This window comes from Muntiacus reevesi, chromosome 9 (genome assembly GCF_963930625.1).
Source record: "Muntiacus reevesi chromosome 9, mMunRee1.1, whole genome shotgun sequence".
NCBI lineage: Eukaryota > Metazoa > Chordata > Mammalia > Artiodactyla > Cervidae > Muntiacus > Muntiacus reevesi.
Window position 1 is genome coordinate 33,455,137 of NC_089257.1, and position 25,736 is coordinate 33,480,872.

Genomic DNA, 25,736 nt, shown 5'->3' on the forward strand with positions numbered 1-25,736 from the left:
ACAGACTAGGGGGATACCAGCATAAGTGGGAAAAATATCCATTTAGTTTGGCTAAATCTTAACTTGGCTAACTCTGAGGATTGCTAGGGCAAGTGTTGCCCATTAGAACTTTCTGTGATGATGAAATGTTCTTCCATGAGCCCAATGTAGTCATCCCTAGTCTTGTATATGTATTGTGCACATGAAATGTGGTTAGTTTGTCTGAGAAACTTAACTTTAAACTTTATTTAATCTTAATTAGTTTAAATTACAACTTAATCCTGGATGACTAGTGTCTACTGTATTGGATAGTGCAGATCTAAAATACAAATCCTTTTTAAAAATTTAATTTTTTAAATTTAATTTTTATTTTATATTGGAGTATATTTGATTTTACAATGTTGTGTTAGTTTCAGGTGTACAGCTAAGTGACTCAATTACACATATACATATATCCATTCTTTTTTAGATTCTTTTCCCATGTAGATTATTATAGAACATGATGAATATTTACAGGCTTTTTTCCCCCCAAAAGAATATTCTATCTATTTTACTCTCCCTCTGCCAGCAAGCCACTCCCTCTGTCTGGAATGCCTGCCTCTAATCTGTGCCTGACTGATCTCAGAACTTTAGAAACTAGTTCACTTCTTCCCTGAAGAGCCCCCATTCTGCATGACCCAGGCAGCATTTGGTATCTGTGTTTATTCAGGAAGCTCTTGCCCTGGTGCTGATTCTGCTTTTTTGGGACAGAATCTCCTCTGGTCCATCCCTTTGTAAACTGTGAGCTCCTGGAGGGCAGAAACAATATTCCCTACTCCCTTTGACTCTTACAAAGTGCCTCATCCATAACAGATATACAATGAATGTGTATTAAACAAAATGTGTCAGTCCGAAGAGGCCACATGTGACTTCTCCCAACGTGTGGCTCTGGGAAATCCTGCCTCCTTCCAAAACCATACAGAAGTTCTATTTAAAATCTAATATACACTTGGTCTTAAACTATGGTGTTGGGCTGGGGGAGAAGGAGAAGACAGAGGATGAGATGGTTGGATGGCAACATCGACTCGATGGATATGAGTTTGAGCAAACTCCGGGAGATAGTGAAGGCCAGGGAAGCCTGGTGTGGGGCAGTCCCTGGGATCCCAAAGAGTCGAACAGGATGGAGTGACTGAACAACAAATGCTTATTTATTCAGTCCCTACAACAGTCCTTAGAATTTGATAATTTCATTGCCATTCTGTAGAGAAAGAAACTGGAACTCAGGTGTAAAAACTGGTCAGCTGGTAAGAACTCTGCTAATATATGCAAAACTAGTGTTCAAACCTTGGCCTTTGTGCTTCAAATCCTCAGACAGCAAGTTCCTTTCCTGTGAAGGGAGAAGTCCCTTTATAGTACAGTTAGTAATTCAGTATTGTGTGGTGTGTGCATTGTGTTTTGTAATCTTAAACTTCTATTTTTAGATTGATGACACCTCATTTTCTGCTATTATGAGAGAACTGACCTAAATGAATAATCAATCATCCTTAAACTGATGTCTTCTTTTTGAGCTTGAAAATATGTGCATAAACTGACCAAGTCATTATAGAAAATCATCTCATTGCCAAGGCAATGAGGGGTGAAGCAGCATGAATTAAAAGAAGATGAAATGGAAACATCAACCTCAAGTCTCTCAAACTCCAAGAAGGCAAAGCAATAACATAACTTGGTCTGTGGTAGAATCTGTGTTCTTCAAATCCTTTTTAGACTCTGCCATAAAGAAGTCACAGAATATTTCAAATATAAATCTTTAAAACAAAGGTCAACTGATGTCTTTTACATATGGCAAGGCCAACTAATAATCTTCTTTTGTATATGTACATTTTAATGCAATCCTATGAAAGAAAAAAGATGACGGACCCAGACAACACTTTCATTGCACATTCAAAAGGCAAATATATGCCTGGTGTGTATAAAGCCCAATTTGGTGTCATGTAAGTCATTCAGAACCAAAAATATTTTCTTTTTAAATGTTACTTTATGGCAGCATGTGACTTTTGGCCCAGAGACAGTGAATGAAACAACATCTGTGTTTCATTAAAGATAGGTCTCCTTATTCTGCCCCATATGATTGAAATTGATCAAACTGAACTCTCAACAGGTAACTCATTATCCAGATCATTTCACCTGTACTGAAAAGAATATTGATTTATTCTATTTATTATAAAAGAACTCAAACTTTGGTTCAAAAACCTTTGAATAATTCCAAGTGGAAACTTAATAGCACAAACAGGTACCTGAATTTCAATCATTATTTTACTAGAATCTAGACATTTCAGGAATCATTTTTTATTTAAAAAATCTATCAGTTTATTTAGATTTGGACCTTTCACTTGCTGGTAAGGATTAGTACAAGTTTGTGGCATTTTAAACTGCTTTTTAGCATATTTATTAAGTCTGTATTACATCTAAGGTACTGGGTCAAGTTTTGAAATAACATGGAAGTAAAAGATTCAATTCCTGTATTTCGTGTACTTGTAATGTATGACAGTGTCTATAAATAGTCAGCATGTTACAGGAATTATGGTAATTAGAAAGTCCAACTCATGATCCCTATGATGTGGTAAACAATTTTGATGGAGGCCTTGTTTCAAGTTCGAGTTCCCTATTACTCACCCTGTGAAAGTATTTAACCATGCTGGGTAACTTCATTTAACATAAAAAGACATGATTGCTTCTGTTTACCTTGAAGGAATGCTAAAGGCATCAAATAAAGCAATATAAGTAAAAATGCTTTGAAAGAATATAAAATACAGAAAGTGTAATATAAAATACTATGAAGATGTCAAACTTTATACTTAAGGAATGTTTATGAAGTCATTTGATCACTTTTCTGTAGGCTTTCAATTTTAACCCTGAAACAAAACATAAATTCATAAAAAATCAGGTAATTTAAAAATTCAAATAGAATCTAGTTTTCTAGTCTAATTTTAAGAACTTTATTCCCTTTGACTTCTCCAACTTGTCTTTGGCAAATGAACTGAGATGATTAGTTTGGCTTTTAGCCCCCAGGGTTTTAGAAAATTTCTGGGTCACATTTAAAACAAATCATATTGTGTGTCTTCCCCTCAACCCATTCCTGAAAAGGTGACTATTGAGGGTCATTTCACTGTCGCATTTAGTTCCAAGAAATCATGTGGTATTTTACAGTCAACAAAGTAATTTAAAACAGGTGAAGTAAAATACTAGACTAGCTTAGTTAATACTGATGACGACAATGGGTAACAAAGGCATGAAGACAGTGTGTCCAGTTAATATGATGAAAAACACAGACGAATTTTGATTTTTCCCCATTTCACCTTCGTTAGCTAGAGAATTACCCCAAATTTCCACCTTCCTTATCTTTGAAGATACAAATTTCTGTGGGGCTATTTCCTTTAGTTGCATTTAGCTCTAAAAAGAGGAACAAAATCTCTTTTAAAAGATAGGTTTCTGACAATTAATTTCTTGGTTTAGCAAAATGATGCTTTTGTAAAAATGCAGCTGTTTAGTAAAATGGTAATGTTGCAACAAGGTAATAGACGGGGAGGCTTCCAGAAAATCTGGAGGATCTGTGCTCCATGGTGAACATCTCCCTCCTTTTTTTCTTTTTTTTTTAATTATTATTTTTTTTTTCCCCAGTGGATTTTGTCATACATTGATATGAACCAGCCATAGAGTTACACGTATTCCCAATCCCGATCCCCCCTCCCATCTCCCTCTCCACCCGATTCCTCTGGGTCTTCCCAGCCCACCAGGCCCGGGCACTTGACTCATGCATCCCACCTGGGCTGGTGATCTGTTTCACCATAGATAATATACATGCTGTTCTTTTGAAACATCCCACCCTTACCTTCTCCCACAGAGTTCAAAAGTCTCTTCTGTACTTCTGTGTCTCTTTTTCTGTTTTGCATATAGGGTTATCATTACCATCTCTCTAAATTCCATATATATGTGTTAGTATGCTGTAATGTTCTTTATCTTTCTGGCTTACTTCACTCTGCATAATGGACTCCAGTTTCATCCATCTCATTAGAACTGATTCAAATGCATTCTTTTAACAGCTGAGTAATATTTCATGGTGTATATGTACCATAGCTTCCTTATCCATTTGTCTGCTGATGGGCATCTAGCTTGCTTCCATGTCCTGGCTATTATAAACAGTGCTGCAATGAACATTGGGGTGCACGTGTCTCTTTCAGATCTGGTTTCCTCGGTGTGTATGCCCAGAAGTGGTATTGCTGGCTCATATGGCAGTTCTATTTCCAGTTTTTTTAAGAAATCTCCACACTGTTTTCCATAGTGGCTGTACTAGTTTGCATTTCCACCAACAGTGTAAGAGGGTTCCCTTTTCTCCACACCCTCTCCAGCATTTATTGCTTGTAGACTTTTGGATAGCAGCCATCCTGACTGGCGTGTAATGGTACCTCATTGTGGTTTTGATTTGCATTTCTCTAATAATGAGTGATGTTGAGCATCTTTTCATGTGTTTGTTAGCCATCTGTATGTCTTCTTTGGAGAAATGTCTGTTTAGTTCTTTGGCCCATTTTTTGATTGGGTCATTTATTTTTCTGGAATTGAGCTTCAGGAGTTGCTTGTATATTTTTGAGATTAATCCTTTGTCTATTTCTTCATTTGCTATTATTTTCTCCCAATCTGAGGGCTGTCTTTTCACCTTACTTATAGTTTCTTTTGTTGTGCAAAGGCTTTTAAGTTTCATTAGGTCCCATTTGTTTATTTTTGCTTTTATTTCCAATATTCTGGGAGGTGGGTCATAGAGGATCTTGCTGTGATTTATGTCGGAGAGTGTTTTGCCTATGTTCTCCTCTAGGAGTTTTATAGTTTCTGGTCTTACATTTAGATCTTTAATCCATTTTGAGTTTATTTTTGTGTATGGTGTTAGAAAGTGTTCTAGTTTCATTCTTTTACAAGTGGTTGACCAGTTTTCCCAGCACCACTTGTTAAAGAGGCTGTCTTTTTTCCATTGTATATCCTTGCCTCCTTTGTCAAAGATAAGGTGTCCATAGGTTCGTGGATTTATCTCTGGGCTTTCTATTCTGTTCCATTGATCTATATTTCTGTCTTTGTGCCAGTCCCATACTGTCTTGATGACTGTGGCTTTGTAGTAGAGTCTGAAGTCAGGCAGGTTGATTCCTCCAGTTCCATTTTTCTTTCTCAAGATTTCTTTGGCTATTTGAGGTTTTTTGTATTTCCATACAAATTGTGAAATTATTTGTTCTAGTTCTGTGAAAAATACCGTTGGTAGCTTGATAGGGATTGCATTGAATCTATAGATTGCTTTGGGTAGAATAGCCATTTTGACAATATTGATTCTTCCAATCCATGAACACAGTATGTTTCTCCATCTGTTTGTGTCCTCTTTGATTTCTTTCATCAGTGTTTTATAGTTTTCTATGTATAGGTCTTTTGTTTCTTTAGGTAAATATACTCCTAAGTATTTTATTCTTTTTGTTGCAATGGTGAATGGTATTGTTTCCTTAATTTCTCTTTCTGTTTTTTCATTGTTAGTATATAGGAATGCAAGAGATTTCTGTGTGTTAATTTTATATCCTGCAACTTTACTATATTCATTGATTAGCTCTAGTAATTTTCTGGAAGAGTCTTTAGGGTTTTCTATGTAGAGGATCATGTCATCTGCAAACAGCGAGAGTTTCACTTCTTCTTTTCCTATCTGGATTCCTTTTACTTCTTTTTCTGCTCTGATTACTGTGACCAAAACTTCCAACACTATGTTGAATAGCAGTGGTGAGAGTGGGCATCCTTGTCTTGTTCCTGATTTCAGAGGAAATGCTTTCAATTTTTCACCATTGAGGGTGATGCTTGCTGTGGGTTTGTCATATATAGCTTTTATTATGTTGAGGTATGTTCCTTCTATTCCTGCTTTCTGGAGAGTTTTAATCATAAATGAGTGTTGAATTTTGTCAAAGGCTTTCTCTGCATCTATTGAGATAATCATATGGTTTTCATCTTCCAATTTGTTAATGTGGTGTATTATGTTGATTGATTTGCGGATATTAAAGAATCCTTGCATTCCTGGGATAAAGCCCACTTGGTCATGGTGTGTGATTTTTTTAATAGAACATCTCCCTCCTTGATGAAGAATAGGACAGATGGGAGAGTAGATGGTTTCCCAAAACAACCAAAGGTATTCTGCTTCTTGCATTCACACCCTTTTGAGGTATGTATTTGCAGCTTCTCCCACAAAAGGTAGCCTCTACTTCCTCACCCATTGAGTCTGGGCTAAAACCTTCGACCAAAAAAGCATGAAAACATGGCAGAGATGGACACTGTGCTGATTGCTAGCCTAGGTCTCAAGAGGCCTTGTATGTTTCAGCATGCTCTCTGGAGACCCTGCTACCTGCTATGTGCATAAGCCTGGGCCACCCGGGGTGGGGGTGGGGGGAGATGATAGATAAGATGGGGCAGGGACAAGTCATCTCTGCCACCACCTAGGTCAACCAGTCCCTTGCAGACTCAGCAGCTGCAGAACTACTCAGCTGAGTATAGCCGAAACTGTGAAAACATAAGTCAATGGCTGCGCTTTTAAGCTGGTAAGTTATGGAGTGGTTTTGTTTGTTCATTCGTTGTTGCTGTTGTTTTTTACTGCAATAATTAACTGATAGGAATGGTGGCCATGTGACTTTGTGGGAAAAACTCTACATTGTGTCCCCAGGTTTTATTTTCTCTTTCAACTCTCCAAGGAATGTTAAATGTTCAAAAAGACCTCAAGATATACTGCAGTGGTAAAATGTCTTGGCAAAGTAGTAAGTGCCAGTAGTTATTTCCAGGGAGAAATGAAGAAATGTAAAAAAAAAAAAAAAAAAAAAAAAAAAAAAAATACATGGAAATCTCCTATCCCTTGTGAATGTGAGGCTGTTCAAGATTTAGGTACAGAGATTCTGTAAGCTTGGATTGTGTTTGGAGAAAGATCTACATTAAGACAAATTAGCTAGTGAAACATATGATTTTCTAGGCTCAAAATACAGGAGAATATTGGTCCTTGGCCTGCTTGTGGAAAACATGTTGAGGCTCACCTTACCCCAGGTGGGTGATGGAGGGCTGGATAATCAGTGTGAAAGCTTAGCTTTCCAGTTGTGTAAGCCACGTTGTTTGCATCGATTTTGTCTTGCACTTGCCAAGTATGTCTGTAAAATACAAGAAACATATGTTTAAACAGTCTGTCACTAAGCCAGAGGAAACGTGTTAGAATGAACTTGAGATACGGGAGAAATGGAAACTTCATCTTATGAAATAATTACCATAATGACTATGAGCCAGGAAAAGAGTCTGACCTTTCTTTATCCAAAGTAGCCTTCTCAGAATCAGCCTCTCCTCATTTCACTTCTCCTCTCCAAACAAAGAATGCAGAGTTTATAAAGAGGTGTATATGAGATGGTGGGCTTCCCAGGTGGCCCAGTGGTAAAAAATCCTCCTGCCAAATGCAGGAGACATAGGAGACATGGGTTTGATCCTTGGGTCAGGAAGAGCCTCTGAAGGGGGAAATGACAACCCTCTCCAATATTCTTGCCTGGAAAATTCCAAGGACAGAGGAGCCTGGCGGGCTACAGTCCATGGGGTCACAAAGAGTTGGACATGACTGAATGACTGAGCATGCACGCATGCATATGGGATTGTAGGTTACGTTTTTAATAGCTTAATGCATTTAAAAAATGAATTATTGAGGCAAAATTTACAGAATATGAAATGGCCATTTTAAAATGAAAACTTCATTGGCATTCAGTGGCATTCAGAACATTTAAATGCTGGTAACAAATGCCTCTGTTTATATAGTTTCAAAACATTTCCATCACTCCAAACTAAAACCTGCTACCCATTATGCAGTTTCTTTCCACTTTGTCCTCTTCTCAGTCTCTGGCAAATGCCCATCTGCTTTCTATCTCTATGGATTTAAGTACTTTTGTATATTTAATATAAATAGAATCATACATGTGACTCATGTGCCTGGATTCTTTCACTTAACATAATACTTTTGAGATTCATCTGTGTTGTAGCAGGTATCAGCACTTCATTCTTTTTTATGCTTGAATAATGTTCTGTTGTATGGATATATCACAATGTGTTTATTCATTCATTATTTGATGGACATTTGTGCTGCTGCTACTTTATGGTTATTGTGAATAGTCCTGGTATGAATATGTGGATTTTCATGTACATGCATTTATTTGAATAACTATTCTCAATTTGTGGAGGGGTGATATGAAGGAGTAGAATTATGGGGTTATATCATAATTCTATCTTTAAGTTTTTGAGTAACCACCAAATTGTTTTCCACAGCAGCTGAACCATTTTACATTGTCACCGGCAATGTGTGAGGGTTCCATTGTCTCCACATCCTCACTGTACTTGTTTTCTGTTTTTTTTTTTAATTTTATAACTATCTTAGGGTGTGAAGTGGTAGCTCATTGTTTTGCTTTGTAATATCCTTGTGGCTAATGATGTTGAGCGACTTTTCCTTGGAAGATGGTAACACTGGGTAAATGGAAGGAAGCTGTGTCTCAAAATAAACCAAAGTTGGTCACTATATACACAGGCCATTTTATTGTTGTTATAACGTCCACTTATTGTATTATGTTCATGAGTGAGTGAGTGAAAGTTGATCAGTCATGTCTGACTCTTTGAGATCCCATGGACTATAATGTCCATGGAATTCTCCAGACCAGACTATTGGAGTGGGTAACTGTTCCCTTTTCCAGGGGATCTTCCCAACCCAGGGATTGAACCCAGGTCTCCTGCATTGCAGGTGGATTCTTTACCAGCTGAGCCAGCAGGGAAGCCCTTATGTTTATAGTCACCAAATCATTTTCAATAACTATATATTGAGCAAATCTATTCGATTCCAGGTATTGTTTTAGCATTAGAAATATAGTTGGGAACAAAAAGGACAAATAAGTAAGTACCAAATCTGATATCAGATAGAGATAAGTGCTATAAAGAAAATAAAGCAAGCTAAGGAGACAAAGATTGGGGCCAGAAGAATGTCATGGTAGAAATGATGCTTTGGGAAGTACTCTAGAAAGAGCTGAAATTTTTCATAGAGGCCTGAATTAAATAAGGGAAGGAGAATGTGAATTTCTGAGAGAGGTATTTGAGGCAAGGAAATGTGAAATGAAAAGGTTGGGTTTCTTCCCCATTATCTGAGATTGAGGATGAAATTAGCTATTTTGGTCTGTTTCCCCCCCCCCCCCTCTCATTTAAATCTAGGGTGGAAAGCCTGGTGTATCTTTAATTAAAGATTAAAGAGCCATCTACATGTGGTCATGAACTGGAAAGAGACCTAGTGAAAGGAGAAGAGGGTATATATAGCCTGTTGCAGCTCATTTCAAGTATGAGTCAGGCAATCCATTATATCGTCATGACTATAGCCAAGAAATACATGTTCTCTATGAAGTTCATGTCATTCCATGGCCCATATATAATACAGATTCAGACTATTGTCAACATCAGCATTCCAAGAATAACCAACATGTAGGAAGGGATTTAAGGATACAAAAAAAATAATTGTATCAAGTTGTAAAAGACATAAGGTCGTCTTAGAAGATGATGTTGTTGACCCAGTCAGGAGGAAATGACTTTATTTAGATTTTCTCCCCTAGAGTGATGATGGTTTTGCATTGATCCATCTACATTCTCTTTCCTGATTGCTCCTATGATCAAGGGTAGAGGAACCGAGTTTTTCTGTGGCCAGAGCTGGCTGAGATTCAAGGTGTGAACTTCAGCCAGGGAACAGATCTTTTCTTTGACACTAACTGGCTTCCACAGAGATGAGGCTTGTGACTTGGCCTCTTCAGAGCACTTCTCCAGCCCTCTGAGTTAACTGGCAGGGGATAATAAACATTTTTTAGCCCTTAAGTGTCTTAAGCACGGTAAGGGATGTATAGCCTAAAAGTCTACACTCACACATAATGATAAATCCCAGGAAAGGAGTTTGCCAGTCCCAAGCATAAAACATTCTCTTAATAGTTATAGCATAAGTCTGGAAAAATCTTAGAAATGTCATTTGATCTACCTTTCCACCTCCTTATAGAAATGAATCATGCCAGGAAGGCTGCTGCTGACTGTCTATGACTCTAAGCTTTCACTTATCCTTTTCAAATCCAAATCTCCAATAAAACACAGTAGAAATAAATGCAAACATGATCCATTAGCCTATGTAGAAAGCATTTTTTAAAAGCCAACTTGTGGGCCTTAATGAGATTAGGGTGTACCTACAAAAGCACCTCTCATTAGTGACATATTCTTCGAATTCTAAGTAAGAAAACAACTAAAGCAGATTATCAGGAGTTATGATGCAATAGAAGTGGAGGACCAGATTGTTCTAAAGCTGGGGAAGCAGGCTCAGTGTAGCATCTAGATCCAGTGGTATAGACTTGGTTGGCATTGCCCTGGGGCAGGTAATTGTCACTGAACAAATAATACTGTTTTTGCCAAAGGCTGCATTAAATAAACCTGTGTATTTTCACTGAGCTGTTCATGTCATTCTAAACATTTATTAATAATTAGAACTTTCCCTTATATTTTTTCATCTATTCAAGAGTTTGTTAAAAGCTTCTGTACATTAAAGTCATGATTTTAAGACAGTATTTCATGAAATTGGTTTGAGTGCTTACTAAATTTATCCTAATTCAAATGACCATTCATAGATACCATGGTATTTCATAATATTAATAGTGTTTTGTGATGAATTTGAATCCTTCAATATGTATGGAATACTGAAATTTTGCTTTTGGTAGATTTTTTTTCTTTATACCCTTGGTGATGAATTTATACTCTTTTGGTTAGTGGCTCATACTTGGAAAATCAAGCTGAATTCATTTGTAATCTTTTTCTTTTTTGAAGTAGTACTTATATGAAGGGATGTTCTAAACCTGCCACCTAAATTTATTGTCCCTAGCAGCTACAACCTCTAATACAGCAAGTTCTTCTGGTCAGATTAAGGAAGAATGTCCTTTTTGGAACATCATTATATATTCCATTGGGTCAAAAATATAATGGTCATGTATTTTTTTGTTTTTAAATTTTAACATAGAAAATGCTCTTCTATTTAAAATAAACTAAAAAGTTGTATAGTTAACCATCCAAAGAATATTCTATTGCTTATTGTTTCTAACTATATTTGTGACTTTTCCACATATGACTTCCTGGATGTAGTCACTCATTAGATCTCCAGTTACTTATATTTCCAGTACTATTTATTAGGCACATACTAGTGGCCAGGAACTGAGGATATAGAATTGAATAGACTTGGTATTTGCACCTCATGAAACTGATAGCCTGTGGGGAAGACAAATTAGTGTGATTTATCTTCCAAAGTTAACTTACAGGATGTTATGAGAGTAAAGAAATGACCATCAAGTAGAGACATGAAGATTGGGTAGGATTTACCTAGAAGCATAAGGATCATCTATGAACAAAGCTAGTGGAGGTGATGGAATTCCAGTTGAACTATATCAAATCCTAAAAGATGATGCTGTGAAAGTGCTGCACTCAATATGCCAGCAAATTTGGAAAACTCAGCAGTGGCCACAGGACTGGAAAAGCTCAGTTTTCATTCCAATCCCAAAGAAAGGCAATCCCAAAGAATGCTCAAACTACTGCATAATTGCATTCATCTCACACACTAGCAAAGTAATGCTCAAAATTCTCCAAACCAGGCTTCAACAATATGTGAACCATGAACTTCCAGATATCCAAGCTGGGTTTTAGAAAAGACAGAGGATCCAGAGATCAAATTGCCAACATTCGCTGGATCATCAGAAAAGCAAGAGAGTTCCATAAAAACATCTATTTCTGCTTTATTGACTATGGCAAAGCCTTTGACTGTGTGGATCACAATAAACTGTGGAGAATTCTGAAAGAGATGGGAATACCAGACCACCTGACCTGCCTCTTGAGAAATCTGTATGTAGGACAGGAAGCAACAGAACAGGACATGGAACAACAGACTGGTTCCAAATAGGAAAAGGAGTACATCAAAGCTGTATATTGTCACTGTGCTTATTTAACTTATATGCAGAGTACATCATGAGAAATGCTGGATTGGACGAAGCACAAATTGGAATCAAGATTGCTAGGAGAAATATCAATAACTTCAGATATGCAGATGACACCACCCTTATGGCAGAAAGTGAAGGAGAACTAAAGGGCCTCTTGATGAAAGTGAAGGAGAAGAGACAAAATGTTGGCTTAAAGCTCAACATTCAGAAAACTAAGATCATGGCATCTGGTCCCATCACTTCATGGCATTTAGATGGAGAAACAGTGGCTGATTTTATATTTTGGGGCTCCAAAATCACTGCTGATGTTGACTGCAGCCATGAAATAAAAAGATGCTTACTCCTTGGACAGAAAGTTATGACCAACCTAGACAGCATATTAAAAAGCAGAGACATTAGTTTGCCAAAAAAGGCCCATCTTGCCAAGGCTATGGTTTTTCCAGTGGTCATGTATGGATGTGAGAGTTGGACTCTAAAGAAAGCTGAGCACCGAAGAATTTATACTTTTGAACTGTGGTGTTGACGAAGACTCTTGAGAGTCCCTTGGACTACAAGGAGATCCAACCAGTCCATCCTAAAGGAAATCAGTCCTGAATGTTCATTGGAAGGACTGATGTTGAAGCTGAAACTCTAATACTTTGGCCACCTGATGCGAAGAGCTGACTCATTTGAAAGCCCCTGATGCTGGGAAAGATTGAAGACAAGAGGAGAAGGGGATGAGAGAGGATGAGATGGTTGGATGGCATCACCAACTTAATGGAGATGAGTTTGGGTAGGCTCTGGGAGTTGATGATGGACAGGGAGGCCTGGAGTGCTGCAGTCTATGGGGTTGCAAAGAGTCGGACATGACTGAGTGACTGAACTGAACTGATAAGGGTCATCACAGCCAGAAAAAAATAGCTTATGAGAAGGCCCAGTGGAGGGAGAGAATATGGTCTATCAGAGGATGAGAAAGAGGATGTCAGCTGGGCTAGACCAATAGGATTTGCTCCTTGGCTTCCCTTCACATTTCTGATTCCCGTATAGCCCTGCAAAGTCTTACAAAAAAATCTCATTCTATTAGGGTATAGAGATGGACCCTCCAAAGCCATAATACACGGTATCACCAATTATGTAGGAGGAAGCAGAGAGAAGGAACTAGATATCTGATGGATCTGGAAAATTTCCAAATCACAAACATATTCAGTGGAAAGTGCAGTAGGGCAATTTGAGAATGACAATTAAGTCTGAGAGAGAATTTTCACATTCCAGTATAGCTGAATACAAGAGGTCTATGGTAAGGAGTTGGAATAGTCTGGGCCCCATAAACTCTAAAAACTTACCAAACTCCCTTCTGCGATAAAGCTCCCTTCTGAGAAAAAGACCCTAAATGAATATTACAGGGACAAAGGAAAAAGATCTGGATGAAAGGAAAGGAGAAGGAGTGGGAGAAGGAGAAGAAGAATATTATCAGCCATCATTGTGAAATCTGACATAAAACAATAAATTACAAAAGTTTTCTGAATCATATCCCCTTTTAACCATTAAGAAAACAAATTTTTTATAAAAATGAGCAACATGGAGATGATTAAGATTTAGTTTCATATTTGTTTTTTAAAGGGAAAGCATAAATCAAAATAGCATACCCACAGACAATATGTACCAGAAGGATATGACCTCAAAAGATGAGCATAAAATATAATTATCGCTATTTCTAGTTTGTTTTCTACATATAGTTACTTCTAATGAATCCAGAAAACTTTGGTACACTACATGGAAGAATAACTTACATAAGAATTAGAAACTAAAAATGGGGTGATATACTCAGAAAAGAAAAAAATTAAAAATTTTTTAAAAAATGAAGGCTAAATTATAAGAAATGCAAGATCAAATAAGCACAACAAATAATGCCTTAGATAGCTAGAGGATGAAAAGAAGAATTTAAATGTCAAAAAAAGGGAAGAGATAAGAAGTATTGGAGAGAAAAAGACAGCAAGTTCTAAAAACAACAATTTTAAAAATTCTTAAAATTAAAAAAAATTATATTTGACACTTTACATTGAAAGATAAGTCCAAACACTCTCTGAAAAAGTTGCCTCAGAGCAACCACCAAGACATAGTCTGTAAAATCAATACTCTTGAAAGAAAAAATCTGAGGGGATCTAGGTAGAAATACCAAATTATTTATAAGGAAAAGAAATTACTAATAAAATCATATGGACATATTAGAGATGCTATAAGCCAAGAATTTGATATTTAGCCAAGCTGATTTTCAAGTATAAAGTTCTTAAGCTGCTTTCAACATGCAAGAATTCAGAGAATATTGGTCCCATGAGTTCTTCCAGAGAAATTGACAAGAGAATGGGCTTCAGGCAACTATAGTGAATAGAAATACATTGACATAACACTGGTGCTGATGAACAAATTTATATTTACAAATAGAATCAATTGTTAGGTAAGGAAAAAAGACATCAAAACTAAAAAGTTGGGAAATCAAACTTTAGTGATTAGGGAGTCACACTGGGGTGATCATACTTTAAACCAGAAAAATATGTAAGTGAATATGGTAGTGAATACCTTAAAATTCAAGGGAGCTATTACATGGGGGAGAAAAGGAAGTTTTGTGGTTGGTTAGGACTTGTGGATGGGTTGTAGAGTGGCTGCCAGTGTTCTATTTCTTGACCTGGATGGTATTTAAGAGTGTTTGCCTTAGTAATTCGTTAAAATATACATTTGTTTTATGTGATTTTTCTCTATCCATATTATATTCTACCCTAAGAAGTATTTTTTTATAGTCTATTTTTAAAGGTTAATAATACTCTCAGCAATCAAGTTGAAGATGGGCTTCCTAGGTGGCTTAGTGGTAAAGAATCTGCCTGCCAATGAATGAGATGAGGGTTCGATCCCTGGGTCGGGAAGATCTGTGGAGGAGGAATGGCAACCCACTCCCACATTCTTGCCTGAAAAAAAGCCCATGGACAGAGGAGCCTGGCAGGCTGCAGTCAATGGGGTCATGAAGAATCGGACATGACTGAGGACTGAACACATAAAGGATAGGAAGACGACAACTACCTTTAAAAACATAAACAGTTATAGCAATTTGCTCCAAAGTTCAAAAGGCCTTCATTATGAAAAACTTAATTGCAGTCCATTGCAAAAAAATCTATTAGAATTCCATATTAAGCATATTTAATGGTTTTTTGGGGGGTTGGGGGGAGGAAAACTGCTTAATTTATTTCACCAGAGCAAGAACTAGATGATAGTTTAATTAATAATGTGAAAGATTAAAATATAAACTTCATCTTTTCTTGTTACAAGTTATCTGATTCTTTGTCAATTGTCATTTTCCTTTTGCATAAACAGTTGGCTATAATTTGAGCTTAATAGAGGAGAAGGGAATGAATATTGATGCTGTCATTATGGTTTAGTTTGAGGACTTTCCACATAAGCCTGTCAAATTACTTCCCTGCCTCTGGGCTTGCAATATGAGTAGAAGCCACATTTGATAGTCAACGATTATTATGGCACTAGAAACTATGAGAAAATGTTAATAACAGCAAACCACCATAGTAGCATGGTGTACAGGCAAGACTGCAGACTGCTGAGTCAAGCAAACCCGAGTTAGCAACGGATCTCCTTCAGTTTCCTGACCTTTAAAATAGGGATAACGATTCTTATCAGAAGTGTCAAGATTCAAGATCATGACGTAAAGCATGGAGTTCAATACTTAGCACATAAAAGGTGCTTGATGGAAAATTATTTTCTTGCAACCCAGTAACAGCAGCTGCCGGTCTTGACATCATCGAGTATCACCAAGGAGATAACGGGGATCGGAGGGCTTGGGGAGAAGCAGCCGCTTTATTAAGGTAGCTTATAAATTTCCTCAAGTGATTTCTAGAGGAGCATGAGACACAGAAATTATTTTTCCTTTCATTCATGAGATGACCTCACACTCAAGTGGTTTTGTTGGCATTAACCGCAAAACCTAATATTACAGAAGGAACTCCAGGGACTCACTCTTGGCTGATAACACAAACCGGGATTCACAATGGCTGAAAGAACATAGCCTGCTATCCTGCTTAGGAAACCCTACTACTCAGAAGAGTACACATTTAAAATACCCTCCCTCCCATCCTTAAATACTGTGCTAAATTTAAAACAACTCACTAAGAAATCTCAGTGCAAATTTTTCACAAACTAGGATGAAATCACAACTCAATTCAGGACTCAGACGAGTTTTCTTTGTTTTCTTCTCACGTCTGAATTGCTTCTAGATTGGTCTTTTCCAACTCAGAAGCCATTTTTATTCAAGAAGGGTTGTGTGGTTTTCTGAAGCAACTGCTTGGCTAGAAACTTCAGCAAAAAGGTTAAACTTGTTTTTCCTTTCCCTGTTCAGTCCCCACACTTTAGAAATGTTTTCTAGTAACATGTACATCAAGCAAGTAGTTGTTTCAAAGTCAGATTTGGAGGGAGTACTAATGGTAGGAGTTATTTCTAAGGGGCCAGATGCCAAAGAATATCATATTTTCACTCATACATCCTCAATCTCTAAAACAAATTAATGTGTGAAATGCTGCTGGGCTGGCTTACAGAAATGCTAGCAGAAATCCAGTGAATGCTGGATGGGAGATATACTTGTTTTCCCCAGAGGCCATTTAAATATTGCTAATTCTTAACTGGCCTGGCTGGTGTATTTGACAAACAGCCCAATAGAAACATTTGCTGTTTGATATTTTTTGATTCATCTGATGAAGACCGCATGCAAGGCACTCATGCAGATGCAGATTGTCAGCAGTAAGAGTAGCATTTTACATTTTTTCCGGCAACTTTTCATCCAAAGGCCTCGAAGAACCTTATAGGTATTAAAACACTCCCTTAGAAAAGAGAAACAAGTTCTTGCTAGAAGAGAATGATAGAACTGTGGGAAATTACATAAGTTTAGACTAGCTTCTCACCTGCAAATAAGTGGTGGTGAAGCCATGATTAAGCTCTGTTTCCTTATTGGTCCTGTGGACAGCTCTCTGGGCAATAAGACCCAGATGGTCTGGGGTATTCAGTCCTTAATTCTCTCCTAAACTTTTTGAAATGAAGTGTTTCAAAATATCTATATTTTCCACTACAATTTGTGATCTTATAAGTTTTATTCAATATTTATATCACTTTCACGCTTGTCTCCACAAGATAAAATTTGGCTACCACCCAAATCCAGAAATTTCTTTTCTCTTATCTCTTTCTTGCCATCTTTATCCTACTCCTGATGTTACTGTTCCAGAAAAATGTATTATTTTTCTTATTAGTCTAATCCTTGTTGCATGTGTTACTGCATCTTGCTTGTGCTAGAAAATAAGATTAGGAAGAAGAAAGAACTGGACTTCTGGGCTCTGATCTGGAAAGAAATCTTGCTAGCTAAGGTTGAAATTTGTGTTCTCTTCTGCCTGACTTTCTGGTGAGTTGTTCATGGGGTTAATTTTCTAACTGAGGACTGATAAATGTTGATAATGCTAAAAAGAATTTTTGATGTCTTGATCAAATGGAATTCCTTAACATCATAGCTTATATTCCCTCTTATTAACATTTCCTGAGAGATAAATGTGTGTGAGGCACCAAGCTAGTTCTAGAGAAAAATGGTGGTCTGATCAGGCCACCATTCCTACCTGCAAGAAGTTCAATATGACAGTAGCAATGGCAATGAGATAAACTTACTGTCAAAGGTTGTCCTGGCTAGTAGTAACAGCAAGATAACTAGTTAACACACGATGCTAATGGTAAACACTTTAAAAAATACGATGTTTAATCCTCCTCCCCTATCCCATCTCTGTCACATACACACACATTAGTTGTCCAACTAATTAGAGAAGGAACTCTCAGGTTATGGTTTTGCCTTTTTAGGGAAGATCATCTGAATTTCTCAGTGTTGTCATATATTTTACAGTTTCAAAAGACAATGACCAGCAAACATTACTACAGTCCAACAAGCAGTAGTGATATCTTACAACAGAATAGTTCACTTTTTTCTACACTATATGCATTATCCATAAAACTGGAATCTCTTACAGGAAACAGAAAAGTGCCTAACTAGATGCTATGAACATATGGGAGAGAGGAGACTTTTCAACTCTCTTTTCTGGATAAGCCATTCAGAATGCAAAACTGGCTCCTAGGAAGTGGAATAACATACTTATTAATATTTTGTTTTCTTATAATGCCCAGGATTGAGCATGAGGTGCTGGTAGAGCTGAGGCTGGGAAAAGGGTTCTCTTCCCTAGAGTCATAGAGGCTGCTAGGGCAAGGGAAGATATAGTGTGAGTGGTGGTTAGAATAGAGGAAGAGAAAGGTGAGTAGGCCAAGCAAGAAGGGCATGAAAGACCAAAAAGGAGCCAAAAACAGAGGAGGACTTGGAACAGGTTGCTTGTAGACAGGATTAAGGCAGGGAGATGGAAAAGTGAGGGAGGTGCACGCCAGAAAGAAGGTGAAGTAGGAAGGGGGGAAAGTAATCCTAGCAAAGTGAGAAAAGAACTATGGCTGTAGTTGTTCCCTTGCCAGCTTCTTTGGTGGATAAAATGGTTTGCATATATGTTGAGTTAGCTTGTGGTGGGGAGAAGGAGCTGTACGGAATTATACCATTGTAATTAAATATGTATGTATCAATATCACACCTATTTATACACTGGTAGCCTGTGTAAATTTGAGGAGCCCTGGCTTCCTTCTCTCCAGTTGCCATATTAATAGCTGAATATCACCCCATCATCACCGTGTTTTCAGCAGACCAGGAGAGCACCACCCTTTAGCTCTGTGCTACCTTTTAACTCCTGCTGGCATATATTTCCTGTCTTGTTCCCTCATTTGTAATGCCAAAAGTCAAGGACTCCTTGATAGTTTATTCCTTGGTCTTATGTGATATGTATTGTTCTTTGTGCTTCCCTTGTGGCTCAGCTAGTAAAGAATTCACCTGCAATGTGGGAGACCTGGGTTTAATCCCTGGGTTGGGAAGATCCCCTGGAGAAGGGAAAGGCTACCCACTCCAGTACTCTGGCCTAGAGAATTCCATGGCATGGGGTCACAAAGAGTTGGACACAACTGAGCGACTTTCACTTACTGTTCTACATTATCTAGATGAAGTCAACTCAACTATTTACATTCATCCACATACAAGAATTGGAGAAGGAAATGGCAACCCACTCCAGTATTCTTGCCTGGACGATCCCATGGAAGAGGAGGCTGGCAAGGCTTTAGTCAGTCCATGGGGTCACAAGAGTTGGGCACGACTGAGAGAGTAAACCACCACCACCACATACAAGAATCACCAAAGATAATTTTGCATAAGTAGAAACCCAAATCTGGCTCAGAACAAAATGCTGGTGTGGTGTTTTGCGCAATGCAAAGTATTCAATTGTTGCATGGATGTGTAGGACAATACCACCAACCAAGACATTCTCTTTCATTGATTATACTTATTTTCAGATTTACTCTGTGGGATGCTTCCTTGAATGCTTTATTCTAACTTGACAGTGGCAGTGGAGTGTAATTTACAATGACTATTTCCCATTGGGTTAAATTATGTCATAAATTCAGATAATTTCTTCAATAAAGAAAAGATCCAGAAAGCTATTTTTGTTCCTTTGGGTTGGGCGTCAGGGACAAGGAATGAGGTTTTTGGCCTTACTTTGTAAAAACTATGTTGCTCCAAGTCAAATGTTTAAATCCTCCTGAAAATGTTATCTTTTTACATACTGCTCCACATATATATATATTTGACAAAACTGATAATGGGAGTTTCTTTACCAAATCTTATTCTTTTCTCCCAGGAAATATTTCATCATTAAGGCAATAAGGTTACTGAGCATTTCACATGGCTGCCTGAAAAAATATCACCTAGATGATGCACAATTAAAAAAATGGCAAGTATCTGAGAAAATACACATCTGGAACATGATGTAAACTTTACCCTCAAAGCTACTGTCATTTTGATTTAGGTGTATATAATTTTATAATTATGAAATCCTCTAATAATTATTGCATTCATCTACTGCTTTACAGTCCTTTTAAACCTAGCTGAGAATTTATTCAATAAATATTTATTCCTTGCCTACTATATACTAAGACTACACAAAGTTCTGGAATCTATTATTTTTATTTATCCAGCCAATCATATAAGAATGGAGATGACAGTCAGAACCCAAAATCAGATACTATAATTCTCAGTTTAAACTCATGCAATTCAAATTTTCTGAACTAGTAACCCTATTTGAAAGGAAAAGAATTAGGTGGGTACTAGTTTCCCAAGACAAGCAAGTGTGAAGTAGCAAGCTATTATTGTTTTTGGCGTGTGAGTAAGAGTAGAAACCAGGCTCCTTGAAAAATCTACCTGGAAAGCAAAGTTTACCTTTAACATTCCCCATTTTCCTTTCTCTGTCCTGCTCATACTTTTGGCAGTCCCTTGTCTCCATTATTTATTGCCTTCATTTATTCTTTCCGTTCACTCACCAACCAGTTATTTTTCAAACAAGAGTAAGGCCAGTAGAGAAATAAAGATATGAAAGGGAGAGACCCTGTATAAGGCAGCTACTGATTATGTTACAAAGTTAAGTCATGTCCAGGCATTACCACAGTACCAAGAAGAACATGACAACTGCTGTTGAGTTACATAATTGTGAGAATTCAGAGGTTGTAAAGAACCCAAGCTCTAACTGAGACCTGCCTTCTCTTGAACTACCCTTCCTCTCAACCAGAGGCTTTAGACCTTTAATGCAAATGACTATCACCTGCTGAGTTTTAAAATTCCTGCTACCCAGGCCAAATCCAAGTCTTGTTTAAAAAAAAAAAAAAAGAATCTCTGGAGATGGGACTCAGATTTTTTTTTAATTGGCTATTTCACTGTGCAGCCTAGGTTGAGAAACATTGTCCTAAATATCTCTCCTTTTTAAAAATCTCATGTTACCCTATCTTCAATATAGAAGAGGCAAATAACTTTAGGGAAAACATTCAGTTTTCTCATTCTGTTGACAACCCCCTTCCCAAAGCAAATAAGCAAACAAAATCTAAGCTAAAACAACAATAGCAGCAAGAGCAAAACTGTTTTCTGTAAGTTCTTGAAGTTGGGGATTAGAAATTACCAAAAATAAAAAACAAATAAAAGAGATTTTGGCTATCATTAGTGGAAGAAGATGTAAAGTAGAAAGAAAGTCATGTCCTGGAGTGTGGTATAGTTGGAGAAATATAGGGAAGAAAGCTGCTGAAGGGGAGATTTAGTAGGCAACCTATTTGGTCAGCGGCTTCCCAGGTGACGCTAGTGGTAAAAAACCTGCCTGACAATGCAGGGGATATAATAGATGCAGGTTCGATCCCTAGGTTGGGAATATCCCCTGGAGGAGGGCACAGCAACCCACTCCACTATTCTTGCCTGGAGAATTCCATGGACAGAGAAGCCTGGTGGGCTACAGTCTATAGGGGACGTGCATGGAGTTGGAGACGACTTTGCACACACACAATTTGGTCAGATGCAACGATTTTGGACAAAGGAGGTGGAATAGTAGTAGGAAGTCTGATTTGTTGACAACAAACCTTTAGCATTTATTCCAGTAAATTGCTCAATATGAGATCAGTGGCTGAGTTATTAAGACTTTGACAAACAAAACAAAACACAAGTCATAAATCAGGACTAAGAATCTGACCCTTAGTGTGATGGATGGAGGTGGAAGTTAGGCAAGCATAACAGAGCCCCCAAATTTGGCCACTGTAATGAAATTATGAAATATGTTGGCATCAATGCAAAAGTCTGGTGTCAGCAAGTAAAAATGAAGTAAAACAACATAGAAAAGATTGGTTTTAAAGTGGTCCGTTCACCTCCAGTGCCTGAAAGCATCTTTTCCAAGTTCTTCCTTCATATTTTATTGCTAGTGAGGTAGATTAGGAAGCCCAGGGCTTGAACAGACCCAGATTCTAGCTCTGGTTCCTTATTTACTATCTGTAGGACCTTGGGGGTATAGCTTAATTTTCTGAGCCCCAGCTTCCTCTTCAGTGAACTCAGAGATAACATTTATTTCAAAAAGCTGTGAAAAATAAAGAACAAATAATACAGTCGAAGCTCTTAATAATTTCAAGACTCATTCTTCTTTGTCTGTTTTAACTGCTGTTATCTCTAAAGTGAAGTCACTCTGTTATGTCTGACTCTTTGCGACCCAATGGACTGTAGCCTGCCAGGCTCTGCCATCCACGGGATTTTCCAGGCAAGAATATTGGAGTGCAATTCCAGGAAAGAATATTTCCTTCTCTAGGGTATCTTCCCAACCCAGGGATAGAACCTGGGTCTTCCACACTGAAGGCAAACTTTTTATCATCTGAATGCGCCCAATCTCATCTGATCTCGGAAGCAAAGCAGGGTCAGGCCTGGTTAGTTATCTCTAAGGGCACCTTCAATTCTTGCAGATGTAGAGCAGATAAAAATTTTTTACAACAAAATTGCTGATAGTAAAAGTAACTTCCTGGGGTAGGAATGGAGACTAGGTAATTCAAGCTTAAACATGATAGTCTTCTGCCATGAATAAATTTGTTCAAATCACTGGGAGCTAAATATTTTTAAAACTTTTTAGTTTGTTTTATTTTTGGCTGCTCTGGGTTTTCATTGCTGTTCATGGGTTTTTCTGTAGTTACAGTGAGTGGGGGCCACTCTTTGTTGTGATGCATGAGTTTCTCACAACAGCTTCTTCTCTTGTTGTGGAGAACGGGCACTAGGGCACTCAGGCTTCAGTAGATGAAGCACGTGGCTCCATAGTTTCAGTTCTAGAGAACAGGCTCAGTAGTTGTGGCACATGGGCTTTGTTACTCCATGGCATGTGGGATCTTCCCGGGCCAGGGATCAAACCCGCGTCCCCTGCATTGGCAGGCAGATTCTCATCCCCGCACCACCAGAGAAGTCTGACTGAAGATTTTTGACCTTCTGATTACCTGCAGATGAGGTCTTGCCCTCGATTAGCTGACCTAGGGGCAAAATCAAAGACTGGCAGGGACTTGCAGGTCTGAGGCAGGAGTGGGGACAGAATGTGTGAAACTGGAGTGTGAGAATGTGTTCACTTCAGGATTCAGCCTTTTTTTTTTTTTAATATCCTGCAGGTTATTGGCAAGCAGGGGGTTAAGCTCAGTTGTTGCTATATTTGATTTTTCAAGAAAAGTCAGACCCATATTTAATGTAAACTCTCCCAGTTTTTGATGGGAGATGACTAATTTCATTTTCTTTCAACATTATGTGGGCCAAACAAAACACATCTGAATACTGCCTGTGTGCTACCAGCCTGCGACCTTTGCCTTTTGGAGGTCCTTTGTGCTTTTAGTGCCCTCTACTCTGAGCCCAGGAATAAGTGTATTCATCTCAAATGGCAGGCTTACCCTAATGAATACCCCCACTTCCAGATAAGTGTTTCCTGTTGTTAGTGTTTTATTATCCATAATTAATGTTACCTTCTAGGCAATTCTTTTGCAAATGACCTCTTGTTCCAAAGTTAAAATCGATTATAATATTTCCTGTTACTTGCTAAAGTGCTTAGACTTTATTTTCTGCTCATTAGTTTTATCTAACACATCTGCTGGCTGGTTTCACTTCCGCAGGGCCCAACTTCATTTTGCACCAACTCTAGGGAGGTAAAACTTAATAAACTTTCACTTTTGTAAAGCTGAATATTTTTAAAACATGTTGCAGAAATAGTCTTCTATTTCACCTGTTATGGACTGAATAGTGTCCTCCCCAAATTCATATGATGAAGTGCTGACCTTCAGTGTGACTATATTTGGAGTAAGAGCCTTTAAGGAGGGATTAAGGTTAAATGAAATATTATTTTTTTGGACCAGGATTGAATCTAGGCCCTCTAAAGTAAGAGTGTGGAGTCCTCATCACTGGACTGACAGGGAACTCCAGGTTAAATGAAATCTCAAGGATGGAGCCCTAGTCCAATAGGACTGATGTCTTTATAAAAGGAAGAGATACCAAGAGTGCAGATACCCAGAGGAAAGGCCATATGAAGATACAGTGAGAAAGTGGCCAACTGCAATCAGGAGGAGAGCGTTCACCAAGAACCACACCTGCCAATGTACATGTGTGCTCAGTCACTCAGTTGTGTCTGGCTGTTTGTGACCCTGTGGAGTGTTAGCCCACCAGGCTCCTCTGTCCATGGGATTTCCCAGGCAAGAATACTAGAGTAGGTTGCCATTTCCTCCTCCAGGGGATCTTCCCAACCCAGAGATCAAACCCAAATCTGCTGCATCTCCTACACTGGAGGTAGATTTTTTACCATTGCATCACCTGGGAAGCCCATAGCTGCCAAGACCTTGATCTTGGACTTCGGCCTTCAGAACTGGGAGGACATAAACTTCAGCTGTTTAAGCCACCCAGTCTGTGATATTCTGTTTTGGTGGCCTTAGCAAACGAAACTTCCACCTTTAACTACCGTATCTTTGGTGTCTGATGTCATTCCAGTAACGCTCAGAGAAATCCCACTTTTTAGACTCTCATCTTGCTTCCCGTTCAAAACAGTGTAGACATTTTTATATCATCAATCAAAAGAGTCCCCTGCCTGAAAAATATGTCCAACTCTCTCTGTCCTGGCAGAATACCAACTATTTGGTGACTCACCCATAAAATGTGAGATAAAGGAAACCAATCCTTTTCCCGAGTTTTAAAACTTCTCCTCGTTTGTCAGCTGCTCCTGTGAGTCGCACGATGCCAACCTTCTTGAGGCTGGAGAGCCACCTGTATGCATGCTCATTGTCTTTTAAAACATCTTCGAAATCCAGAGTAGGCAGCTGGAACTCTGAGCCCCAGTACTGACACTCTGTGAGTTATGAAAAAGGAGAAACCAGTGTTAAAAACACGGTTTTAACATACAATGAGAACTTCAGAGAAGGAACTAGTTCATTGAAGCTGGCCTTTGATCTATCACGGAACAGACTAAAGTTCAATCATATTAGAAATGCCCAAATTACCAGTTCTTCTTCCCTGGAGCCAGGCCAGTGTACTCAGGCTTCCTGCCTGCCAGTGTGCAAGACCCATGACTGGTGTTCACTATAGCACTTTGTCAAGAGAATGTTTATCTTGTGGATGGTTCTTGATACTTATGTCCTTAGGGCTTCTCTGTCTGGACATTGCTTAGAAATAACCTTGAAATACTGTGCATTTTTAACAGCCAAGTTAAATTACTCAATTCCAAATAGAGAGAAAATGAGAATGATGTGTTAGAACAGCTTATGCCTATCCCTGGGGGTTGGGGGGTGGGGTGGGCGGTGTTTGTCATGGTAGGAACTGCCCCTCCTTTCTCTTATTTCAACTGATAAGAAGCTTTCTCTGGGGTCAGCTTGTTCATAGAAGTCAGCAAAAGCTGTCCATGGGGAGGAAAAGATGGGCCATGTTGTTTTGCCAGAGCAGGCTGGTTAAAGTGGTAACAATGAGTTTAGAACAATTTGGAATATACTCATAATTTTTTTGGGGGGGTGGAGGGTGTAAAACACGTTATTGGTCTTTCTTGATTCTATTAGCTACCCAATAACTTTTTGTTGGTTTATTTTTTCAATAAGCCTGATGGTGGTGTTTGGTGGTAGTGGTTTTTGCTAAGTTTTGCTAAGTGGTTTTTGGTAGTGGTAGTTGCTAAGTTGTATCTGACTTGGCGACCCCATGGACTGTAGCCCACCAAGCTCTTCTGTCCATGGGATTTTTCAGGCAGGAATACTAGAGTAGGTTGCCAT

The 25,736-nt window shown here is 38.3% G+C and overlaps 1 protein-coding gene across 3 annotated transcripts in view; it reads right to left on the bottom strand.

Annotated features, from left to right (window-relative positions):
* Nucleotides 1-25,736, bottom strand: part of BBOX1 (gamma-butyrobetaine hydroxylase 1) — a 68,133-nt gene that overhangs the window by 13,755 nt on the left and 28,642 nt on the right. For all 3 annotated transcript variants that reach the window (XM_065944605.1, XM_065944604.1, XM_065944606.1), the window contains exons 4-5: nt 24,631-24,829; nt 7,055-7,160 (exon numbers count right to left, since the gene is read on the bottom strand). In XM_065944605.1, coding sequence (XP_065800677.1) covers nt 7,055-7,160; nt 24,631-24,829 — 305 coding nt within the window. The remainder of the gene's footprint in view (nt 1-7,054; nt 7,161-24,630; nt 24,830-25,736) is intronic.